The sequence below is a fragment of the Nannobrachium achirus genome (genome assembly GCF_963921795.1).
Source record: "Nannobrachium achirus genome assembly, chromosome: 14".
NCBI classification, from domain to species: domain Eukaryota; kingdom Metazoa; phylum Chordata; class Actinopteri; order Myctophiformes; family Myctophidae; genus Nannobrachium; species Nannobrachium achirus.
This window is the reverse complement of record NC_137821.1, coordinates 38,911,183-38,934,106: the sequence shown is the minus strand read 5'-3', so window position 1 is coordinate 38,934,106 and position 22,924 is coordinate 38,911,183. Positions and strand designations below refer to the sequence as shown.

At 42.9% G+C, this 22,924-nt stretch overlaps 1 protein-coding gene across 1 annotated transcript in view; it reads left to right on the top strand.

Annotated features, from left to right (window-relative positions):
• Nucleotides 1-22,584, top strand: part of ttc39b (tetratricopeptide repeat domain 39B) — a 38,936-nt gene extending 16,352 nt beyond the window's left edge. Inside the window, exons 4-19 of the mRNA XM_080741257.1 lie at nt 1,824-1,955; nt 2,625-2,695; nt 4,993-5,060; nt 5,284-5,348; nt 6,126-6,231; nt 6,999-7,064; nt 9,660-9,768; nt 9,920-9,987; nt 11,169-11,228; nt 15,095-15,256; nt 17,429-17,520; nt 17,986-18,106; nt 19,094-19,205; nt 19,722-19,839; nt 21,867-21,983; nt 22,375-22,584. Coding sequence (XP_080597383.1) covers nt 1,824-1,955; nt 2,625-2,695; nt 4,993-5,060; nt 5,284-5,348; nt 6,126-6,231; nt 6,999-7,064; nt 9,660-9,768; nt 9,920-9,987; nt 11,169-11,228; nt 15,095-15,256; nt 17,429-17,520; nt 17,986-18,106; nt 19,094-19,205; nt 19,722-19,839; nt 21,867-21,983; nt 22,375-22,471 — 1,564 coding nt within the window. The 3' untranslated portion in view covers nt 22,472-22,584. The remainder of the gene's footprint in view (nt 1-1,823; nt 1,956-2,624; nt 2,696-4,992; nt 5,061-5,283; nt 5,349-6,125; nt 6,232-6,998; nt 7,065-9,659; nt 9,769-9,919; nt 9,988-11,168; nt 11,229-15,094; nt 15,257-17,428; nt 17,521-17,985; nt 18,107-19,093; nt 19,206-19,721; nt 19,840-21,866; nt 21,984-22,374) is intronic.
• The last annotated feature ends 340 nt before the right edge of the window (nt 22,585-22,924 follow it).

Below are 22,924 nucleotides of genomic sequence, written 5' to 3'. Positions count from 1 at the left end.
GATATAGGCCACGCCCATTTGCGCCAGGCTAGATTTTCCGCCATCTTGAATTTTCTCCAAAACACACTTTTTGCTCCTTTTCCTACATATTTTCTTCAAATGTCGCAAAAAGCGGTATACATGATCTATGAACCCATGCAATGAATATACTCAAGGGATATGTCGATAGTCTGTACCGTTCGTTCGTAACGGGCTTCCAAAGTTATTAGCAGGATGGGACCGCAAACAATAGCCGTAAAGCACAAACAAATTGTCGAGTCAACACTGAATTCTAACCAAGGGTCGCGGGTGGCATACTCAACGAATCCCCATAAGCATTTCCACTCTGCCTCATGGTGGCGCTATAACGGCCTACTTGCCTTCTAACTCTTGAACCGTAGGTCGAAAAATTAAAATTCTGTTTTTCCCTGGATTCCTTGGGTCAATACGCATCTCCCCATATAGGCCCCGCCCATTTGCGTCAGGATAGATTTTCCGCCATTTTGAATTTTCTCCAAAACACACTTTTTGCTCCTTTTCCTACATATTTTCTTCAAATGTCACGAAAATGGGTACACATGATCTCTGAACCCATGCAATGAACATAGTCAAGGGATATTTTGATAGTCCATACCGTTCGTTCGTAACGGGCTTCCAAAGTTAGCGGGAGGGGCCCGTTTTGCAAACAATAGCCATAAATCACAAACAAAACGTCGAGTCAACACTGAATTTCTGCCATAGGTTGCGGGTGGCTTACTCAACGAATCCCCAGAAGCATTTCCAATTCCACCCGTAGAGGGCGTCACAAACGCGCAAAACGTAACCGTTTCGTTCCAAAACGCGTTTTTCAGGCGGACCGACCCTCTCAAAAAGAAACACAGACTACTCTGCGGATGGTCTCACGGTCCAAACCGCTGCACACACACACACACACACACACACACACATAGCCATTAAACGAAACGGGTATTTCTTACATTGATGCTCCTACATATTATCATGCAAGTACCAGTTAAAGTTACTTTCCATCCCTCATATACCGTGTGCACAGTGCACATCCCATAACCCACACACTGCACATCATTTCGGAGCTCATATCTTTGAACGGGTAAGGACTAGTGTCTGTTAATAAATGACCTTATGATTTACAGGATGTGCATGCGTTGTTAATTCAGAAGCCACTCTTTGCACACTGCTGCCTTTTTTCGTCCGAATATCTGAGCAAATTGTGTGTGTGTGTGCGTGCGTGTGTGTTAGTGCATTAACAACTTGTGATTTTTGCAAGTCGACTTGACTCAGTAAAAAGTTGAGTTGAAGTCGACTTTATCTCAAAAGTTGAGTTGAAGTCGACTTTAAAAGTTGAGTTGAAGTCGACTTTATGCTCACAACGCGAGGCGTTGTGAGCATGTAGATCTGCTATTTTCACAATAGAAAGTTTGGGGATTTTTTTTTTCAACTTCAACTTTCGACTTTCTCTGGTGGGAGTCGACTTGTGTAATGAAGTTGACTGAGTCGACTTGTCGACTTTTTCGTTAGTGCCCTAGTGTGTGTGTGTATTATGTCAATCACGTTTGCACAATGCCGCCTGTTTCGCATTTATTTTCTCACCAGGGTCGATTTCTTCAGATTTTCAGCAGTCGCCACTGGGTCGCTGCTTTCTCTCACGTTTTAGCAGGTTTCGGATTTCCAAAACGCAACGAAAAAAACGCAGCAGTGTGCAACCACCTTAAAAGAGTTGTGTGTGTGTGTGTGTGTGTGTGTGTGTGTGTGTGTGTGTGTGTGTGTGTGTGTGTGTGTGTGTGTGTGTGTGTGTGTGTGTGTGTGTGTGTGTGTGCTGGTTGCAGGTCTAAGGACAGCATGTACCATGCGTTGGGCTACAGCAGCATCCTGGTCATGCAGGCCGCCATGACCTTCGAACACAAAGACATCCAAGTGGGCATGATGACCATCAAAGAAGCTTTAAACACGTGTCAGAGGTGGGTGCGCGCGCGTGTGTGTGTGTTTGTCTGTGTGTGTGGTTGAAATGGAAACATTTCAATCATTTAGAACGGGTACACATTATTGTGTATCATTATTTTATGCTTTAACTATTGAAAAATAGCAGATATACAAGCTCACAGTGCGGCCCCGAGTGCCGCGCTGCGAGCTTGTAGATCTGCTATTTTTGAAAAATCATTTGACCCGATTCTATAAGTGTCTTTTGAATCCTTCTAAGACTTTTTGAAAAACCTATGTTTCTATGTCAGCAATCTGACTAGCCATCGTCAAAGAAAAGGTCCTTTTCACTTAACTGGAGCTCAGTTAGTCTGTTCTTGAGAGACTACTATGTCAGTGGTTCTCAAACCTTTTCATGTGAAGGACCCCCAAAATGATATTTATTTGGCCACGGACCCGCATCTCAAAATGTTTAGTTCCAGGGACCCTGGAACTAAACTCGGTGCCGCGCTGTGAGCTTGTGTAACTGCTATTTGGTTTTAACTGCTAAATGGTTTTAAGTGAAACCCAACAGATACTGAACTGAATTTCTGTTTGTGCGTCCATGCGTGTGCGTGCGTGTGTGCGTGCGTGCGTGCGTGTGTGTGTGTGTGTGTGTGTGTGTGTGTGTGTGTGTGTGTGTCCATGCGTGCGTGTGCGTGTGTGCACAGGTTCAGGAAGAGGAACTCTGTGGTGGGGTCTCTGTCCAGTCTTGTTTCCAAACAGACCAGCCTGCAGGAAGGTACAGTACAGCGCTACACACACATACATACAGTAGATATACAGTATAGATGGACAGCTTATTATCTGTTATAATTCCTTTATCCATATCAGGGACATGTGAGGAGCTTACCACTAGACATACACACACGCACGCACGCACACACACGCACGCACACACACACACATACGTGCACACACGCACGCATGCACACACACAAACACACACACTCTTTATGATGTCTACTAGTAAGACGCTAGTAACATGCTTCCTCAGTTATTCGTTATGTGAAAGTCCTATCCACCTGTTTCCGCCAGAATTTACTGTAGAATTATTTGTGGGACACATCCGGTTAACAGCAGACATACAAGCTCACGTCGCGTCGCAGATGCAACCGATGTGAGCTTGTAGATCACAATCGGCTGCGACACCGGAAATGCCGCACGCCTTCTGCGCAATGCACGATGGGATGTTGGAAACTTGTGGATAATGTCTATGACATCTGACCCTTTTATGCCCATACATGGAGATCCCTGTCTGTAGAACCAGCCACACAGATATGGGCTGTCTTGGCCATCTGTCTTGGCCATAATGGATTCTGTTAGTGTGGTATGTGGCCTCCATATATGGGCATTCCCATATGAAGTCCTGTTAGATATGGGCTTAATATTGATGACATCAGGGAACTCCATATATGGGCATGAAAGTGATTCAGTTAGTGTGACATCACAGTGAAGCCAGAGTGTGATGTCAGAGCGGCAAACCCATTCTGTTAAGAGTGGTTCCCCTGACATCACAGTGACATCAGAGTGACAAACCCATAGAACCATAGTGTCAGGCGTGACAGAGATACATACGGACAAGCTTTGAACGTTTACATACTAATCTGCGATCTACGGTCGCAATTATATCCTATAATGTGGGTTTTACAGTATGTGTGTTATTTTATATCCTATAAGGGACCTAGGGAAATTTATGGAGGGGGGTCACTGGAGGAAAATAGGGGAGGGTCATGTCTTTTTAGTTTTAGTTTGAGGGAGGGTCATCAAATTTTACTTTGAGTCCAAGGGAGGGTCATCCAATTTTTATTTTTAAAATGAGCCCGGATTTTATATGCATATTTTCTTTACAGCTTTCCTGAATAATAGTACAACAATAGTCATTGACACCCCTCCGTTGCTTATCTTGGTTTTTCCCAACAGCTGGGCTATTGAGCCTTTCCCATTGTTCCTTCTATGTGTCAATCATTTAGCTTGGCCTATCCAGCCAGTAGGCGTGTGCAGTTTCTGGCCAATCACTGACGCTCTTCCTGGCAGCGACAATACTTTTAGTCAGAGGGAAAAGTTCAGAACACAACAAACATGGCGTCTTACAACATCAAGAGAACAAATGTGCGTACTAAAAGTTACTTGGATCACAATTTAAGAGCTTCGCTGCAGACCCTCTCTGCTGAGGAGAGTCTTGTCAGACTCGAAACTAAATTAGAGAAGAGCACGGACAACAAGAAGATCAGAGGGGTTAGGCAAGTCCTACTGGAATTGCGTGTGTGTGGCTGTTTGGATTTTGATTTTGGCTTCGAGGTTTTTTCGTCTTTTTTCTTTCTCCACCACAACGGGAATCTTTTAGGGATAGTCTCATTGATGAAACATATGGCATCCCTGTTTTAATATATAGGGTTAAGTTCGGCCGGCAGTGGATCATCTTAAAGGATGGCAGTGTTCCAATGGAAAGCATTTTTCTTCACTTTCACATTTGCGTATAAAATTTCCCAGACAGATAGATGAAGCGGTGAGTTTACAGATTAAACATTCATAGCCTTCTCCTAAGTCCTGTAACATCATATGATATAGAAGTGGTAGCTTAAGTTCTAGAGTTCACTTTTATTCACTAAAATGTTATCTGTGAAGATAGCTCAGTGCATTAGTCACTGTGCTAACGATCCATTCGTCCCTTGGGGCCGCCGGTTCGAGTCTCATAGGGGGAGGTGAATTTGCTTTATTCATGTTCTCGTATATAGTGCTATTATTACTGCAGTTGCGTTTATGAATAAGTTTATGTTTTTAGGGATCATTTTACTCATGTATAAAATGTTATGTTTTAGGGGAGGGCCATCTTCTTTTCTTTTTTTGGTTGGGGAGGGCCACTGATTTTTTCCCACATACAGAGGGAGGGTCATAGCATTTTATATCAGGGCATATACATTTCCTCCAGTGATCCCCCTCCATAAATGTCGTTCTGTCCCTAATGTGGGTTTTACAGTATGTGTGTTATTTTACATCCTATAATGTGGGTTTTACAGTATGTGTGTTATTTTACAGAGGAGATGCATGCAGAGATCTGCTACGCCGAGTGTTTGCTGCAAAAAGCTACGCTAACATTTGTGCAGGTTCGTCTTTTTCTGTCTCTGTCTGTCTGTTGGTCATACAGACAGACACTGTGTGTGTGTGTGTGTGTGTGTGTGTGTGTGTGTGTGTGTGTGTGTGTGTGTGTGTGTGTGTGTGTGTGTGTGTGTGTGTGTGTGCGCGCGTGCATGTCTGTCTGTCTGTGTTATACACTTCTGTCTGTCTCTATATTGATCTGAACTGTATTGATCTTTGTGTTTATTTCAGGATGAAAACATGATCAGTTTCATCAAAGGAGGAATAAAGATCCGAACAAGCTATCAGATCTACAAGTGAGACACACACACGCACGCACGCACGCACACACACACACACACACACACACACACACACACACACACACACACAAGATCACAAAGCATTGATCGATCCGTATTAAATCATTTATAGCCGATCCCGCCGAAATATTAAAAGGTATCTAGAGTGCCGATCGCGCGTATACGCGGGCTATTTACTGTATATACAGTAAAGCTGGCAGGGGCTACGTACCGTTCGTTGAAAAGTGCTGGCATGGGTGGACTCGCCGATTCATCATCATCGTGCATCCACGTGCACACAATAGTGCATCCATAACATGGAAGCCAACAGTCTTTCTCATCTTTGATGTCCATTTTCTCCAAAAAACACTTTTGATGCCAATGATGGCATTGGATTCTCGCTAAAATAGCAAAAGTATAAAGGGATCCATCTTCCACTCCTGTTTACATCTGGACCAGAACTACTTCCGAGTGAATCGTAAAGATCGTCAAGTAGGAATTGTGAGCTCGATCTACTTCCGGCCTTCAAAATAAGAGACTGGCCGCGGACGGAGCAGGCGGCCGGCAGCTTGGACTTTTAACCCTTTCATGTCTGGAGCACTAAATGGGTTAAGATTGTAGTTTGGCTATTTTCACCTCTTATTTTCATACACTCGAAAATGTATTTTAAGTTTTGGTTTTATTCTTGAAAAATTATTTTGCTAAACCTTTTTTTATTTTATTTTTTAATAAATGACCCACACAATCGTTTGGGTCGACGGTGACATCATTTCCTGCTCTGTCATCCAATAGGCAGTGTCAGGACGCCATGAACGCCACTCAGGATCAAGGCAGCAGCTCTGATGCCTTCAGACAGTTTGAGGGCGGAGTCAAGCTGGGCATTGGCTCCTTCAACCTGGTGAGGAGATGTTTGTTTTATCATCCGTGAACGAAGAGAGTATAGTGCAGGCACATCCGTGGCCCAGGTTCTAGAGCAGTGTTTCTCAACCACTGTGCCTGGGGACCTTTGCTGTGTCCCTGAGAAGGGCCAAGTGTGCCCCTTGAAAGTGCTTGAAATCCAGTATTGTATTTATCATTTTAAAAATGATTTAAACTAGTGAAAACAGCCGATCTACAAGCACACAACGCCTCGCGGTGCGAGGCGTTGTGTGCTTGTAGATCTGCTGTCTTCGCTACTGTTGTGCGACAGCCTTGTATGATGAAGCAGGGCTTTACTTTGCGAAGAAACGTACAAATTTGAAACTTGGAGATACAAGGTTTCTTCCCGACGATATGTTATGTTGGTGTGCCCATGGATTCTTGGGACATGAAAAGTGTGCCTATGCAGAAAACAGGATGAGAAACACTGTGCTGGACAAGCAGAATCATCAAGAAGGACATATAGAGTCTGCACACTGGTTAAGCTCCATAAGTTTATTGGTGGTCAACGTTTCGATCTCAATAGCTCTTCATCAGGACATAAAGGACTGGGCATACACACCTGCACTTAAATAGACTGTCACCTATGCACCGAGAGGCTAAGGGTTTTGTCATCATCCGTGCCATACCATTAGGGTGGAGTGTCCCCAAAATGTTTTAAAACCTCTCTCTCTCTCTCTCTCTCTCTCTCTCTCTCTCTCTCTCTCTCTCTCTCTCTCTCTCTCTCTCTCTCTCTCTCTCTCTCAGATGCTATCTCTGCTTCCTCAGAGAATATTGAGGTTGTTGGAGTTCATAGGATTCTCAGGAAACAGGGTCAGTACTCTTTCTCTGTCTCTTTCTGTCTGTTTGTCTGTCTGGCCCTCATTCACCAGTCCAACACAGAAACCTTTCTGTCTGTTTGTCTGTCTGGCCCTCATTCACCAGTCCAACACCAGAAACCTTTCTGTCTGTTTGTCTGTCTGGCCCTCATTCACCAGTCCAACGCAGAAACCGCAGGAACAATCGAACGACGATGAAACTGTCGTATCCTGCCAATACCAGCGTACGAATGGTCGGGTGTTGATCAGTGTAGTGGCTGAAAATGATCCGTTAAATATCGTGGCCTTAAATAGTCTTGTTTCAGAGGCCTATCACACCTCGATTTTACAACGTGAGGAAGTGAAATATGGCTAAAAAGAGAAACCTTGACATGGAAATAGATAAGTCATTGCAGTGAGTGATATAAAGTCATGTCATCAACATGGATCTGTCCCATTTCCCATATTCCCTCCTGATTCTCTACGATTGCCTTCTAAAGTTTGTGTATGTGACATGACAGTCGCTTATCTACCGATTAGGGAGTCTTACTGGTATATTTTTGTTGAAATAAGTGCTAATTTGCTCTTTACTCTAATAGCAATCATTCCGAGAGTGTCTGTTCAGTAACAGGTGTCTCCATGTCTCACCAGCACTTTAGTGAACAGTCAGAAAGTGCTTTTTCAGGTTGGGATACCAATCTTTATCCAATCCGATGAAACAACCGAAGTCCCGTCCTCTCTCCGTCATACAGTCCCCGATTAGAACATTGTAGCATTGCTGTCCAGGGCCCCCATGGCTGCGTCAGAGAATCCACTGGCACCCCATTATTTTAGCATTTGCAAAACCCCACAGGCCCAAATAATGTCTAACACTTTAACCCATTTAGAACGGGTACACAATTTGCGTATTATTATTTTATGCTTGAACTATTGAAAAATAGTTCAAGCATATGATGATGATGATGATGATGATGCACCCTGTATATTAACACACTGTGTATGGTACTGCGCATGAATCTGCATCATCACATCACATCACACACACACGCACGCACGCACGTACGTACGCACACACACACACATACACACACACCGTCCGTAGCTGAGTGCTGCTGGTCACCAGGAAGATTTGTCCTGCAGCCTTATGGGCGTCCTGCTCCAACTGTTTCATCTTAGTCTGAGAGAGAGACAGAGGGAGAGAGAATGAGAATTAAATAATGACACAGAATGACAGAGAATGAGTCAGAAACTAGAGTGCCGCGCTGCGAGCTTGTAGATCTGCTATTTTTAAAAAATCATGAAAATTAGAATTTTGACCCGATTCTATAAGTGTCTTTTGAATCCTTCTAAGATTTTTTGAAAAACCTATGTTTCTATGTCAGCAATCTGGCCAGCCATCGTCAAAGAAAAGGTCCTTTTCACTTAAATGGAGCTCAGTTAGTCTGTTCTCGAGAGACTACTATGTCAGTGGTTCTCAAAACTTTTCACGTGAAGGGCCCCCAAAATGATATGGATTTGGCCACCGACCCCCATCTCAAAATATCTAGTTCCAGGGACCACCCAGAAGCAAAATCTGAGTTACAAACGTTCGCTTTGAAAATACATTATATTCAAAGATTTGCGCACATTTTCACGACTTTCTCAAAAATAGCAGATCTACAAGCTCGCAGCGCGGCACTCGGTGCCGTGCTGTGAGCTTGTATATCTGCTATTTTTCACCGGTTAAAGCATTCAATAATTCTAGGCCTAAATGGGTTTTAACTGGTGTACGGTGGAGTCCAAACCCTGCCCCCGCTGACCCAAGCAGCCCGACAACGCAGCGTTCCACCTTGAGCCTGGGTCGTATTTGGCAGCGTTTGACCAGTAGGATTACCAGGTATTCCGCAAGGGGGAGGATAATCTTTCTCACATGAAACACACAAGAAAGGTTCCAAATTGTGTCTTACCTCCCAAAGTGGGAGACGTCATTCTCCATGGAAAGATGCCATTGGTCTTGAGTTTTTAATAGAACAAGATCTGCCATTGTCGAAATCTGAATGACTGGGAAAGCTCTTGTTTAAATAGGTGACTGATATTTAATTGCTTGGAATCATGTCACCAAACTCTACTAATTGCAAACAATTCGGAAATACCTATTTATGTTGGGGATATGATACATAGGGTTCAATATTAGGTGTTATACATTTTGAAGTGAATAAGATGTTTTGATGCCTGTCAGGTTCACGTAAGCTGCGCCGCCAGTCGACGATGAAAAACATTTGCGCAAATGAGCCGAGACTTGGTATGAGATTTGATCGTCTTTTGTGCTTACAGTATGTCAAACTGATGGCAGACTGATAAGAATTGCAGAGAATTGCGTTGACATGAATTCACTTCAATGTTTTGGTCGACGCAAGTTTGATAAATGAGGGCTTATTTATATCTCTGTCTCTCTCCCTGTCTCTCTCTCTCTTATCTCTCTCTCTGTGTGTCTCTCTCCCCTGGTATAAGAGAGTGGTTGCAATGTTGTGTTACTATAGTCTACTAACTGTGTGTGTGTGTGTGTGTGTGTGTGTGTGTGTGTGTGTGTGTGTGTGTGTGTGTGTGTGTGTGTGTGTGTGTGTGTGTGTAGGACTTCGGTCTGTCTCAGCTCAGAGAAGGAGCGTCTGGTGGCAGTCTGCGCTCCATCCTCAGTGTTCTGACACTGCTGTTCTACCAAACCTATATTGCACTGATACTGGGTAAACACACGTGCACGTGCACACACACACACACACACACACACACACACACACACACACACACACACACACACACACACACACACACACTAATACTGTAATTATGAGTTGGCTTTTCTAATTGTTATGTTTATTTGTTCTATCTCTCCAGGTACAGGAGAAGGTGATCTGGTGGAAGCCGAAGCTTTACTGGAGCCCTACCAACAGAAATACCCCAACGTGAGTTATAGCAGTGATGGAAGAGCTACTCGCCTGTTTTAATGAAGTAAAAGTATCATTACTGCCAATGTGGATGTACTCTTGTTACAAGTAGAAGTCCCGTATTCGAAATGTACTTGAGTAAAAGTACAAAGGTATCGGCATCAACATTCACTTAAAGTACCAAAGGTGAAAGTACTCATTGTGCAGTATGTCCCCAAGTTCAAAATGTATAAAAAAAAACACTATTGGAATTAGCCGACCCGATGCAACGCATTGTGAGCTTGAAGATATTTTCAAATGGTGTATATATTATATTTTCAAATATTTCAAAATACTTTAGTTTCTTTACACCACTGGAGTTATACAACTACCCTACATTACCAACATAAATACTCCAATGTGAGTTACACAGACATACTCCTACATAACCCTGTATAGCTACACATTTATACCCTTATTAACCATATGCTGTGTTTATACTATTATATAATGACATATAACCCCATATACTGTTACAATTTCCCACAGGTTGCATACAGTTTACCAATGTAATAGTTTATTGTATTCTTTTGAATTCATTAATGGCAAGTCATTGACCGTGCAACTTCAGATTATAACATATGAGCAACAGATCATTTTAAATGCTGGCTATTCAAATAATGACTAATGATAAATGAGGGCCTCTCAACATTCAGTTAAGCAGTCTTGTCATGTCAGGAGTAGAAGAGGTCCGAACTAGTAAACTCACCCTAACTCCCTATAAGCAAACGCTTGGATACCTATGTCATGATCAATATACACGTAAAACCCTTTACAGTGATGGAGAGGCTTCCAGAGCATTGCACATGTACATTTGATTTTAAACACTAGAAAGACATTTCTAGCGTACTTATTGGCCTATAAATGTTCATTTATAGGCCAATAAGTACTGGCAATACAGTGTACAGCAGGAGCCAGTCCCTCCACTCGTTTATTTTGATAGTACAGAACAGATTGACAGGGAACGGGAGAGAGTCAGGTCCGGGCTCAGGACAGGAATCGAACCCGGGACTCACTTTCAAGCTGCTTTAGAGCTACCACTATAGAGTCACCTTTTCAAGAATGATTGACTATAATTTATTGTGTGTGTGTGTGTGTGTGTGTGTGTGTGTGTGTGTGTGTGTGTGTGTGTGTGTGCGTGTGCGCGCGCGTGCTTTCAGGGCTCCATCATCCTCTTCTACTCCGCTCGCATTGCAGCACTCAAAGGAGACTTTGAGAAGGTCAGTGACACAGCGTTTGCTCATTGTTTAGACCAGAGAGTGTCAGATTTAAGCAAAAGATCTTCATCCTCAACTCATAAATGTGATTAAACTTGACGTGCGTCTCAATGGTCAGAAAAGCACTTTGTGAAGGCAATAGTAATAGGCTCTGTTTCTGAACAATAGTAAATGGTGCATTTATCCAAGGCGTTTTACAATGATTGTGCATTACATCAGGAGCAATTAGGGGTTCAGTGTCTTGCTGGGTCTGGGTGAGCCCGGGATCGAACTGAGAACCTTCCGGTTACCACTCTACCCCTGAGCCACATAGTGAAATATGTTACTGAAATGATTACGAAAATGTATAATTAAACATATCGCTGCTGTCGGGCAGAAACCTCCTATCTACATATTTGAACTAAATGAATATAGCCAACTTGATCATACTAAGCGTTCACGATGCGTTTTGAGCTTGCAGATCTGCTACTTTTTGCTAATTCTTTTACTTTGAATCCTGGAAAGTATCAGTTTTGGACACGTGAAGTTTCCACCCCACAGAGACGATATGTTTGTATGAAGGTATTAAGTCAGCCTACTGGCAGTGTGCTCAAGAAATCTGGCACTGATGCGGTTCGCCACATTAGCTCCGGACAGAAAAAAAAAGACGCAGACAGACAGACAGGCAGACCCTCATATAGATGGCTAGCCTCTTCCAGCCATAAAAACAAAAACAGGATGAGCACCACAGATGTCACCATTCCCCATGATTGCTTTTTTGGATTTCCGTGCAGGCTCTGTTAACAGGTTCCAGGATGATAAATACTGTGCCTTGCCTACCTTCAGTGGTGGATAAAGTACTCACATTTTTTCACTTGAGAAAAAGTATCAATACTGCAATGTAGAAATACCCTGTTAGGGTGCCCTCACACCAAAATACCTAGAGTGGAATCCGCCAATGCATTTAAATGAGAATAGAGCGTTTTTTGCAGAAATCCTCTACTGGCAAAAAAACGCTCCATTCTCATTGAAATGCATTGGCGGATTCCACTCTAGGTATTTTGGTGTGAGGGCACCCTTACTTGAGTAAAAGCCCAGAATTCAAATTGTACTTGAGTAAAAGTACGAAAGTATTGGCATCAAAATGTACTAAAAGTACCAAAAGTAAAAGTACAAAATGTTTGAAAATAGCAGATCTACAAGCTCACAACGTGTCGCATCGTGACACGTGAGCTTGTAGATTGGCTATCTTCAAATAGCCAAGGTATAAAATAGAGCTAAATTGGTTAATGTATTTTTTATAATATTAAAATGTATATCTGCAAAGTAACTAGTAACTAAAGTTTCCAAATAAATGTAGTGGAGTAAAAGTTCAATATTTGGATCCGAGATGTAGTGGAGTAGAAAGTAAAAGTATTGGAAGTTGGAAATACTCAAGTAAAGTACAATTACCTCAAAATTGTACTTAAGTACAGTACACCACTGCCTACCTTTCATTATTCACTTCATTAACCACATGAATTTGACGTCTCCCCGGGGACCCAAACTAGTGAGAATAGCAGTTCTACAAGCCCACTGGGATCTCACACCTCACCAGCACTGTGCACAGTGCAATGGAACACATGACATGAGTTAATTGATTTTAGGTGAAACTGTGCCAGATGTATTCAGTGCGCTGAACCATCCCAGTATTGAGTTGTCTCGATATGGCTGTCAGTGGATATTAATGGATACAGTCTGTACAGACGGAGGAGAACACTGACTGAGACTGACGTGTTTAATGCACGTCGTTGCTGTCGGGCAGAAACCTCTTCATCCCCCTTTTCTAACTTTTTGTGTTTTGTCATAAATTAATTAATGCCCTCGTCCCTCGATCATACTGCTGCATCACGCCAAAGCATCAAAAGCTAAAAGATCTGCGAGCTCGAGCTTGTAGATCTGCTACTTTTCAATTTGAATCCTGAAAAATTCCAAAGTTTTGGACATAATGAGGTTTCCACCTGACAGAGACGTAATGTTTTATGAATGCAGGCCAGACTCTAGGTATTTTTTGAGCGGTGGTCACGCCGCTCCTATACGTGGCCGTGTGTGTAGAGTGGGTGTGTATGTGGGTGGGTGCGTCCGTATGTGTGTATGTGGGTGGGTGCGTCCACAGACATATAAAGCTAGACGCCTCCTTCGGCTAGGGGGCGTATGCATCTAGCAACCAAGGGAATCTTCGTCACTTCCGTGTTCATTGCTTCCGCGTGCGTCACACATACGGAAGTCGGTAAGCCAATCAGAGGCAGGTGGGGGCTGGTCTTTACGTATGCAGCCTGTAAGAACAGCTGAGCAGCGCAACATCGGAACTGGCTCTGTTGAAATGATTTGTGGTCCTTGGATAAGTCACGGAAAAGACACACTGTGATTGGCCAGTAGTCACTTTGACTGACAGCGTTCCCTTGGTTTTTCCAGGAAGTCCGGGCTAGAACTTTTGCACATCGCTCCAATTAACTGCAGAGGCGAACGAGGCATCTAGCTCTTTATATCTGTGGGTGCGTCCGTATGTTAGCCTCGTAAACCAGTCTCCCTTCCTGCCTTCATTCGATTCGAACTGAAGATGGGAGGAGTCAGTTTACTAGGCTATCCGTATGTAGCCTCAAGCCTGTGGTGTAGTACCTTTTCTGACCACACATGTTAAGGGAGGGGCGCTGTTTTCAGGCCAGGCCAGACCAGGCACACACACACACACACACACACACACAGGGGGGAAGGGGGGGGGGGGGGGGGTTGGTGGGTAAACCACCGCTCAGTTCACACTGGTGTGATTTTTATTTTTATTTCAACATTTAATTCGAGGATAAACCCCTTGAGATGCCTCGTCTCGTTTTCAAGGGGGTCCATGGGCAAAACACACACAAACGGTGCAAATCTGAACAACATACTACAATCAACAGTAACATGTGACAGTAACAATCTCAGTTACATAATGAGGAGTGAATCATTGTATTCATCTAATGTCATATTAATGTGTTAAATTCATGTTTTATGAAATCATGTATGTATGAGTTTATTTATCCGATGTTTTATATGTTTATTTGATGTGTTTTAGGAATGCAGGCCAGGTCGTGTATGAGTTTGTGAATCTAACGACATGTGAATATGTTAGGCCTAGAATTATTGAATGCTTTAACCTGTGAAAAATAGCAGATATACAAGCTCACAGCGCGGCACCGAGTGCCGTGCTGCAAGCTTGTAGAGCTGCTATTTTTGAAAAAGTTGTGAATACGTGTGCAAATCTTTGAATATATGTATTTTCAAAGCGAACGTTTCTAACTCAATTGTTGCTTCTGGGTGGTCCCTGGAACTAGATATTTTGAGATGGGGGTCCGTGGCCAAATACATATCATTTTGGGGGTCCTTCATATGAAAAGGTTTGAGAACCACTGTCATAGTAGTCTCTCAAGAACAGACTAACTGAGCTCCATTTAAGTGAAAAGGAGGACCTTTTCTTTGACGATGGCTAGCCAGATTGCTGACATAATAACATCTAGGTTTTTAAAAAAAACCTTAGAAGGATTCAAAAGACACTTATAGAATTGGGTCAAAATTCTAATTTTCACGATTTTTCAAAAATAGCAGATCTACAAGCTCCACTCTGTGCCGCGCTGTGTATATCTGCAAAGTTAAAGCATAAAATAATGATACACAATAATGTGTACCCGTTCTAAATGGGTTAATTGATATATTTTGTGAATGCAGGGCAGGCCAGGTCGTTTATGAGTTTGTGAATCTAACGACATATGAATATGTTTCATTGATGTGTTTTGTGAATGCAGGCCAGGTCATGTATGAGTTTGTGAATCTAACGACATGTGAATATGTTTCATTGGTGTGTTTTGTGAATGCAGGCCAGGTCCAGGTACGAGGAGTGCATCAGCTCCCAGCAGGAGTGGAGACAGATCCACCACCTGTGTTACTGGGAGCTGATGTGGTGCCACTCCTACCAGCAGAACTGGATGGAGGCCTACCGCTTTGCTGACCTACTGTGTAAGGAGAGCAGGTGGTCCAAGGTAACACGCGCGCACACACACACACACACACACACACACACACTAAGGCATGCTCACAACGCCTCGCATTGCGAGGCGTTGTTCTTTTTTTTTTTAAACTTCGACTTTCGACTTTCTCTGGTGGGAGTCGACTTGTGTAATCAAGTCAACTGAGTCGACTTGTTGACTTTTTCGTTAATGCCCGAACACACACACACACACACACACACACACGCACCCATTAACCACTTTCACTCTGGCGTTGATATTTCGACGCCAACGTCTTGTAAGTTTCGTTTGGACCCTCCTTGGATCGTCCTTGAGTTCGTGCTATAGTTTTAAGAAGATAATGATAATAATAGTAACAATACAACACACAATTTATGTAGCACTTTTCTAGGTACTCAAAGTCACACAACAGAATAAAAACAACTTTATTATGGGGAAGAAATGTTAAAAGGTTACACCGACCACCGAGAAGGCCCTGTCACCCCAGTCCCCAGGTTGGTTTCTTTGTCCTGGGGATGTCCAGGAGGTTGGCATCAGGGCCTCGTAGGTGGTGATCAGTATCTTGAAATCTATTCTGTGCTTGACTGGGAGCCAGTGGAGGTCACAGAGGACTGGTGTGATTGATGTCCCTGGATCGGGTTCTGGTGAACAGGCGGACGGCAGTAGTTTCTTGAGAACCTTGGTGGTGACACCGTATATAGGAGGCTATTGCAGTAGTCGAGTCTGGATGTGGTGAAGGCATGAATAGTGGCGTTTCCATAAAGCTGTTTTTTTTTCGCATTAAGGCTTTTGCGCATAAATCTTTTTATGGAAACACTTCAAAATTCAAAAAAACGTGTATGCGCTTGGAGGAGGTGGATTTTGGGGCTTAATCAAAAAAACGAAATGCGCAAAAGGGAAATGGAAACACTAAGCGAATAGGGTTTCAATTAAAATACATTGAACTTGCATGATATCGATTTGGCCTAAGGGAGCTACTAACCTGTTGGCGCCGTGTTCCCTACTACTGTACCTTGCATCGGATGTTTATTTTACGGCGCTGTTGTGTGCACTGTGTAGTGCAAGCCTCGTCCGTCAAATCACCCAAGTAAATCCTGGCTAACAATTCGTAGACACACCGTGTTGCGTGCCAAAAGTGTCCGATCTACAAGCTCACAGCACCTCGCATCCGCAACGCGTTGTGAGCTTGCAGTTCGGCCACCTTCCAGACGCAGAGGTCTCCCAAGAATCGCATTTCAACAGTGGATGGAAACAGGCTAAATTAGCTTTGTCTTTTTTCAAATTTCAGACAATTCGCTTCCTATTTTCAAAAAAGCTTTTATGGAAACGCAACTACTGAGTGTCTCAGCAGCAGTGGTGTGATAGGCTGGGACCAAGGAAAAGGCAGTTTTAGTGATCTGGTTGACATAGGACTGGAAGGAGAAGGTGGGCTCCAGGATGAAACCCTAAGGTTCAGACTTGGTTGGAGTGGGTGACAATGGAGCCATGTTGAGCCAGTTGAGGGAGAAGTCATGAGTGGAGTAATGCTTGTGACTTGTAATATAGAAAATACCGTTTGTATGATATATAAGTATGTCTTCCAATCAATGACACACCATTTGAAAGCTTACTTTAATAAATATAATCTGTAAAAAGACGTAAAATGACCAATGCCGCCCCCCTTGTGTCCTAAAGCAGTGTTTCTCAATCTTTTTTGGCTTGCTACCCCCTTTCACTGATCCGAGTACCCCCTTACCCCACAACATTTTGCTCATAAAACTTCCATTAAAACCATTAATAGTGGTATAGGCCTATATGATGCTATGATATAACCCCCGTTTCAAGAATATAAAATCACAAATAAGAAATGGAGTGAAAGAGTTTAAAACAATGCCAACTTTCAAGTACATCCCAGTTGCCTGGTACCATGTCATTTTGGTTAGCTACTATCATGTGTTCATGTTTTTTCTCCATCCTAATTATATTTTTCTTTTTGGGGGCATTTTCTTGCGTACCCCCATTTGAGAAACACTGTCCTAAAGCATTATACCCAGTCACAGTAATTAACTTCATATATATCCCTTTCTGTCTATCTCTTCTCTCTGTGTCCACCTGTTTGTCTGCCTTTGTGTCTCCCTGTCTCTGTGTCTGGCTGTGTTTCTAACCTGTCTGTCCGCTTGTCTCTCTGTCTATGTGCACGTCCAGGCGATCTATGTGTACCAGAAGGCAGCTATCCTCAGCATGATGTCAGAAGAAGAAGTGGCGGAAACCGGAGAGAACCTGGTGGAGCTGTTCAGGTAAACTGACCCTGGACCCAGAGTGGTACAGCAACCGTTGTGTTTCAGGTAACTCTGGATCATGAGAGGATGAATAGGAGGTGACACTGTAGTCTCGCGTAGCCAGACGACTATTCCACTATTCTCCCAATGCTATATAGAGTCTGGAACTACACCTCCCGAAATCCGAGAAACGGATGCTGGCATTTCCGTTCATGGAAATATGTTTTAAAATATATGAGGGGAGTTTGAGGAAGGAATGGCTACCACTGCTGGTGTGAATTTGATGTGAGTCACGTTTAAATAGGATGGAATGAAAACTGTAGTTGTGTTTGGAGCACGTTTGTTTCAGAAATGTCTTTTCTGTTTTTTAGTAGATACTAACTTCATGTTTATGTCTTTATGTGTGTGTGTGCGTGTGCGTGTGCGTGCGTGCGTGCGTGCGTGTGTGTGCGCGCGCGCGTGTGTGTGTGTGTGTGTGTGTAGGCAGGTAGAGGGATTGAAACAGCGTCTGGCGGGGAAGTCCATCCCAACTGAGAAATTTGCCATCCGGAAGGCTAGAAGATACAACTCAGCCAACCCTGTTAAACTAGTCATACCTGCACTGGTGAGATACAACACACATGTACAGCTTTGTTTCAAAAAAATTGAATTATAATAATGTGGAAAAGTTCATTATTTTCCGTAATTCGGTAAAAATAAATAACTCTCATATATTCTAGATACATTGCATATGCAGTGAAATATAAAAAATAAATTATCACAATATTACCCAAGACCACTTAAAACAAAACAATCCGCAGTCAGTGATGATTTGGGATGCTATGGCAGCCAATGCTTTTTTTACACAAATCCAACATTACTGCAGGCAAAAGAAACCTGTCTAGACCTGCCTGGTTGGGGAGGGGGTTGGGGTTATCTTTTGCTTTTGTTCTCGGGTCCTTTCTTTCTCCTATATCACCTAGCAGGCTGCCTCTGTCTGCATTTTTCCGAACCTCTCAACGTGTCTCCAGGCTGCCACCAAAATGAGCATGCCGTGCAATCGTGCATCCTGGAAAGTTGCAGATTTATATGATGTCTCAGTCTTATTTCTAAATGATAGCATTCAAGAGACAATAAAGTGTCCGAACACAATTGTAGCCAAAGCGCCAATATTATTATAATAATATATAATATAGTATTTCCAATAGCCTACTTTTACTTCTACTCCACTACACTCAGATCCACATATTGTACTTTTACTCCGCTACATGTACAACTTAAGTTACCAGTTACTTTGCAGATATAAATAATAATATTATAAAACATACATGAAACACTTAAGCCCTATTTTATACCTAGGCTATTTTATTTGAAAATAGCCGATCTACAAGCTCACAATGCGTGGCAGCGCGACACATTGTGAGCTTGTAGATCTGCTAGTTTCAAACGTATTTTTGGTACTTTAAATACATTTTGATGCCAACACTTTCATACTTTTACTCAAGTACATTTTGAATTCCGGACTTTTACTTGTAACAGAGTATTTCTATATTGCAGTATTGATACTTTTACTAAATGTGAGTACTTTTCCCACCACTGTTTCTGTCTCTAGGAGATGATGTATGTATGGAACGGTATCTCCATCGTTGGGAAGAATGCAGACGCTACTGAAGCTCTCCTCATCACTATAGAGAAAGCTGAGGAAATGCTACGCAATGACCCCAGTTAGTACTAGTACTACTACTACTACTACTACTACTACTACTACTACTACTACAACAACACAGTGTTAATTTTGACAGCATATCGTCACTGTCGGGCAGAAACCTCGTATCTCCAAGTTTCAAATTTGTAATTTATTTCGTAACTGCCTCATCATAGAAGACTGTCGCACAAAACTAGTGAAAATAGCCGATCTACAAGCACACAACGCCTCGCATCGCGAGGCGTTGTGTGCTTATAGATCGGCTATTTTCACTAGTTGCTACTACTAGCCTGTGTTCATTTTGACTTCAATTTTGTTTCAGTCATACTGTGTTTTTTTTTTTCTTTAATAATATGTATTTTAGTTTTAGTCTTGTTTTAGTCGACTAAATATCATAAGATTTTAGTTGACTAAACCTATTGATTTTGTTGACGAAAATGTATTTTGGCAGGCCTTGATGGCGTCGTAATGACTGATTTTACACCTGGTGGCATCATGACACAAGAATCTATCTCTCTCTATCGCTCGCTCTCAGATCCATCAGAGGTGCATGCAGATGACAGCTGTTTGGTCCAGATGTTGAAAGGTCTCTGTCTCAAACATCTGGGGAGACTCCTGCAGGCCGAGCTGTGTTTCACACAAGTGCTCTCCAGGTAACTATCACGCACGCACGCACGCACGCTTGTTGATCTGCTATTTTCTGCAAAAGCTTTCCCCTCAATAAGGATGCTTGGGGTTTTAGTTGTTAAAAATACTAGCCCTTACCCGTTCAAAGATATGAGCTCCGAAATGATGTGCAGTGTGTGGATTATGGGATGTGCACTGTGCACACAGTATATGAGGGATGGAAAGTAACTTTAACTGGTGCTTGCATGCTAATATGTACAGGGGTTAAAGTTCTCCGTCCTGGGGACGGATTTCCGTCTTGAGGATTCCCTAGGGGCTATTTATGAGATCAGAGAAGATTCGGAAAAAAAGAAAAAAAGCTTAACCGTCTGCGCTAATTATAATAGCATCAGTTACTACTGTGGTGCGTAGACTTGCTGGTGTGTCATGTAGTTCTAATTTAGACCAACTATTTCCTGTAAGTAGACTTCAAAATAAAACCAGTTGACGTGACTTGACTTGACTTGATCAGATTACGCTAGGCTCTTATTTTGAAATCCGCCCTACACTGAGAGGAAATGCCTCTAGCTACTTGTTGCTGCTGTAAGCTAACTGCGACGATGCATGCTGTTGGATAAACAAAACATCACTTGGATTACCCGCAATAGTTTGGCTAAAGTTCATATTTATGATAGAAAACAGTGCTCCTGTGGCTTAAACGATGTACACCGTTTGGAAGTTTGTTAAACTTTTTGGACCTACGCTGAATTCCAATAGCTGGATGCTGCAAAGGAATGAGACGTCGCTCTCTGTAATGTATGGATGGCAGTGTCAAAAGATGAGTGGAGTTTTACATGTAAACAGCAGGTAGGCTATACTATCTAAATATGTGTTTACAGGGGGCAGCAGTAATTGACAATACGCGTTTGCTTTCTACAGTCTATGGTTTGCTTACGTTCTCTGCATTAAAATAAGCAACGGAACACTTGTTATGTTTGCAAATCAGAGATTCGAGGGGATTTATTTGTCACTCACAAAAGTGATCCATACAGATGCTAATGAAATACTTCGGGGTGGTGTTTCATTGGTACCGATTAGCAACGTATCATGAATGATTGGTGTTCACTGTTCATGGCAATAGGCGGAGATTTCTCCACTGCATCGCAGTGTTTCGCTCATAACATTACCCACGTGTGGCATAGGTTCAGTCAGCGACGCGTTATTTGGAATTGCACATGAGTTCTGGGCGGAGGCAGCGACAATAAGGCTCGGATGTGCTCAGTGCGGTCAAAAACAAATTGAGGTGGGCTTGGCTGGATGAAAAGGTTGACGGGAAAGCCATTCAGGTCCTGGTGTCACCGTGTCAAACGGTGAGAGAACCAGGAGCCTGTTTCTGTTGTATCTGTTAAATGGCAGCATGGCAGCAACGATAAAAAAGACGCTTTTCAAGCGCGGGGGGGGGGGGGGAATACATTTCCGTCTCGGGATTTTTTTTTGCTTTAACCCCTGTATGTAGGAGCATCAATGTAAGAAATACCCGTTCCATTTAACGGCTACAGAGATACTGTGTACCGATCTGCATGATTTGGACAACATCTGTAACAGGGCCAGAACCCCCCCCCCCCCCCGTGTGTGTGTGTGTGTGTGTGTGTGTGTGTGTGTGGGTTTGTGTGTGATTGTGCATGGCCTGAACAACAGCGCCCCTCCCTTAACATGTGTGGTCACAAAAGGTACTGTAGGCTAAATAGATATAGATACACCATAAAAATGCTATTATACAGCATACGATTTGTGAAAGTGACAAACGGGCTTCACAGTTATGTCAGGTGTGTTCATATGCTGATGGTGATGCGATTTCAGATCAATTGCTCCAGCCACCGAGGAGAAACGCTGAGACAGACAGACAGACAGACAGACACTCACTCACTCACTCACTCAGACATTCGCAAAATTATAGTATAGATAAGATTGTTTTTTATCTCATATCTGTGTGTGTGTGTGTGTGTGTGTGTGTGTGTGTGTGTGTGTGTGTGTGTGTGTGTGTGTGTGTGTGTGTGTGTGTGCTTGCATGTAGTGAGCGCCGTATCAGGTACGATCATTACCTGGTCCCCTTCACTCTGTACGAGTTGGGTTTACTCTACAAACAGCAGGGAGACGTCACCAAGGCAGCCACTTACATAGAGAACGCCAAGTAAGTAGTGATTTTATTCTGTTAACACGATTATAACTGCCACATAAGGGTAACCATAAGGTGCTCATAATCAATAAAAAGTAACGAGCTCCATCCCTACTAGTAGTAAGTCAAGGCAGGTTTGTTTTACATTATATAAACAACAATACTTCAAAGTGTAAATATGAGTACTTTGTCCTCCATTGGTTTTGGATGTGCTACCTTTTGTTTTTGTTTTTTTAATTCCTACTTTTTATGTATACTAGACTTTGGGTCTAGCACTCCATTGAGAAAACCCATTGCTGATGTGCAACCTCTCTTTCCTATTTAGTACTTCAAAGTGCTTGTATCATTACATAACGGTTTTATAGTGTTAAATGGTTTATTGTTTGTCTGTGTGCTTTTCCTTCAGGACGAACTACAAAGATTATTCCATGGAGTCCAGGCTCCACTTCAGGATCCACGCAGCGCTCAACAGCCTCAGAAGTTCCCCGGCCAGCACCCCATGACCTACCGGACACCAGTTAAAACCAGTACACAATAACCTACCGGACACCAGTTAAACCAGTACACCATAACCGTCTCCTATCCCAGTGTTTCTCAGACTTTCACACTTCAAGGTCTCCCCTTAACTCTGACAGTGTACAAATGGAACCAAATGAACCCTAGCGTGTTCATTTTGGTTCCATTTGTACGCTGTCAGAGTTACAGGCTTGTATGGTTCAATTTAGACCCCTTTAAAGGAACCCACAGAGACCCTGGAATCCACTTTGAGAACCACTGTCCTACTCCACTCTCCTGGAAGAATGGTGGAGAGAATCCATTCAAACGTCAGAACCCCATCGTTCCAACGTCCAATTCCGTCCATTTCACAGATCTACCTGTTAGACCTACTGTAATACTCCATAAGGTCCAAGAAGTCTCAAATGTTTATATCTTTAGCTTTGAATACAAGTGCATTT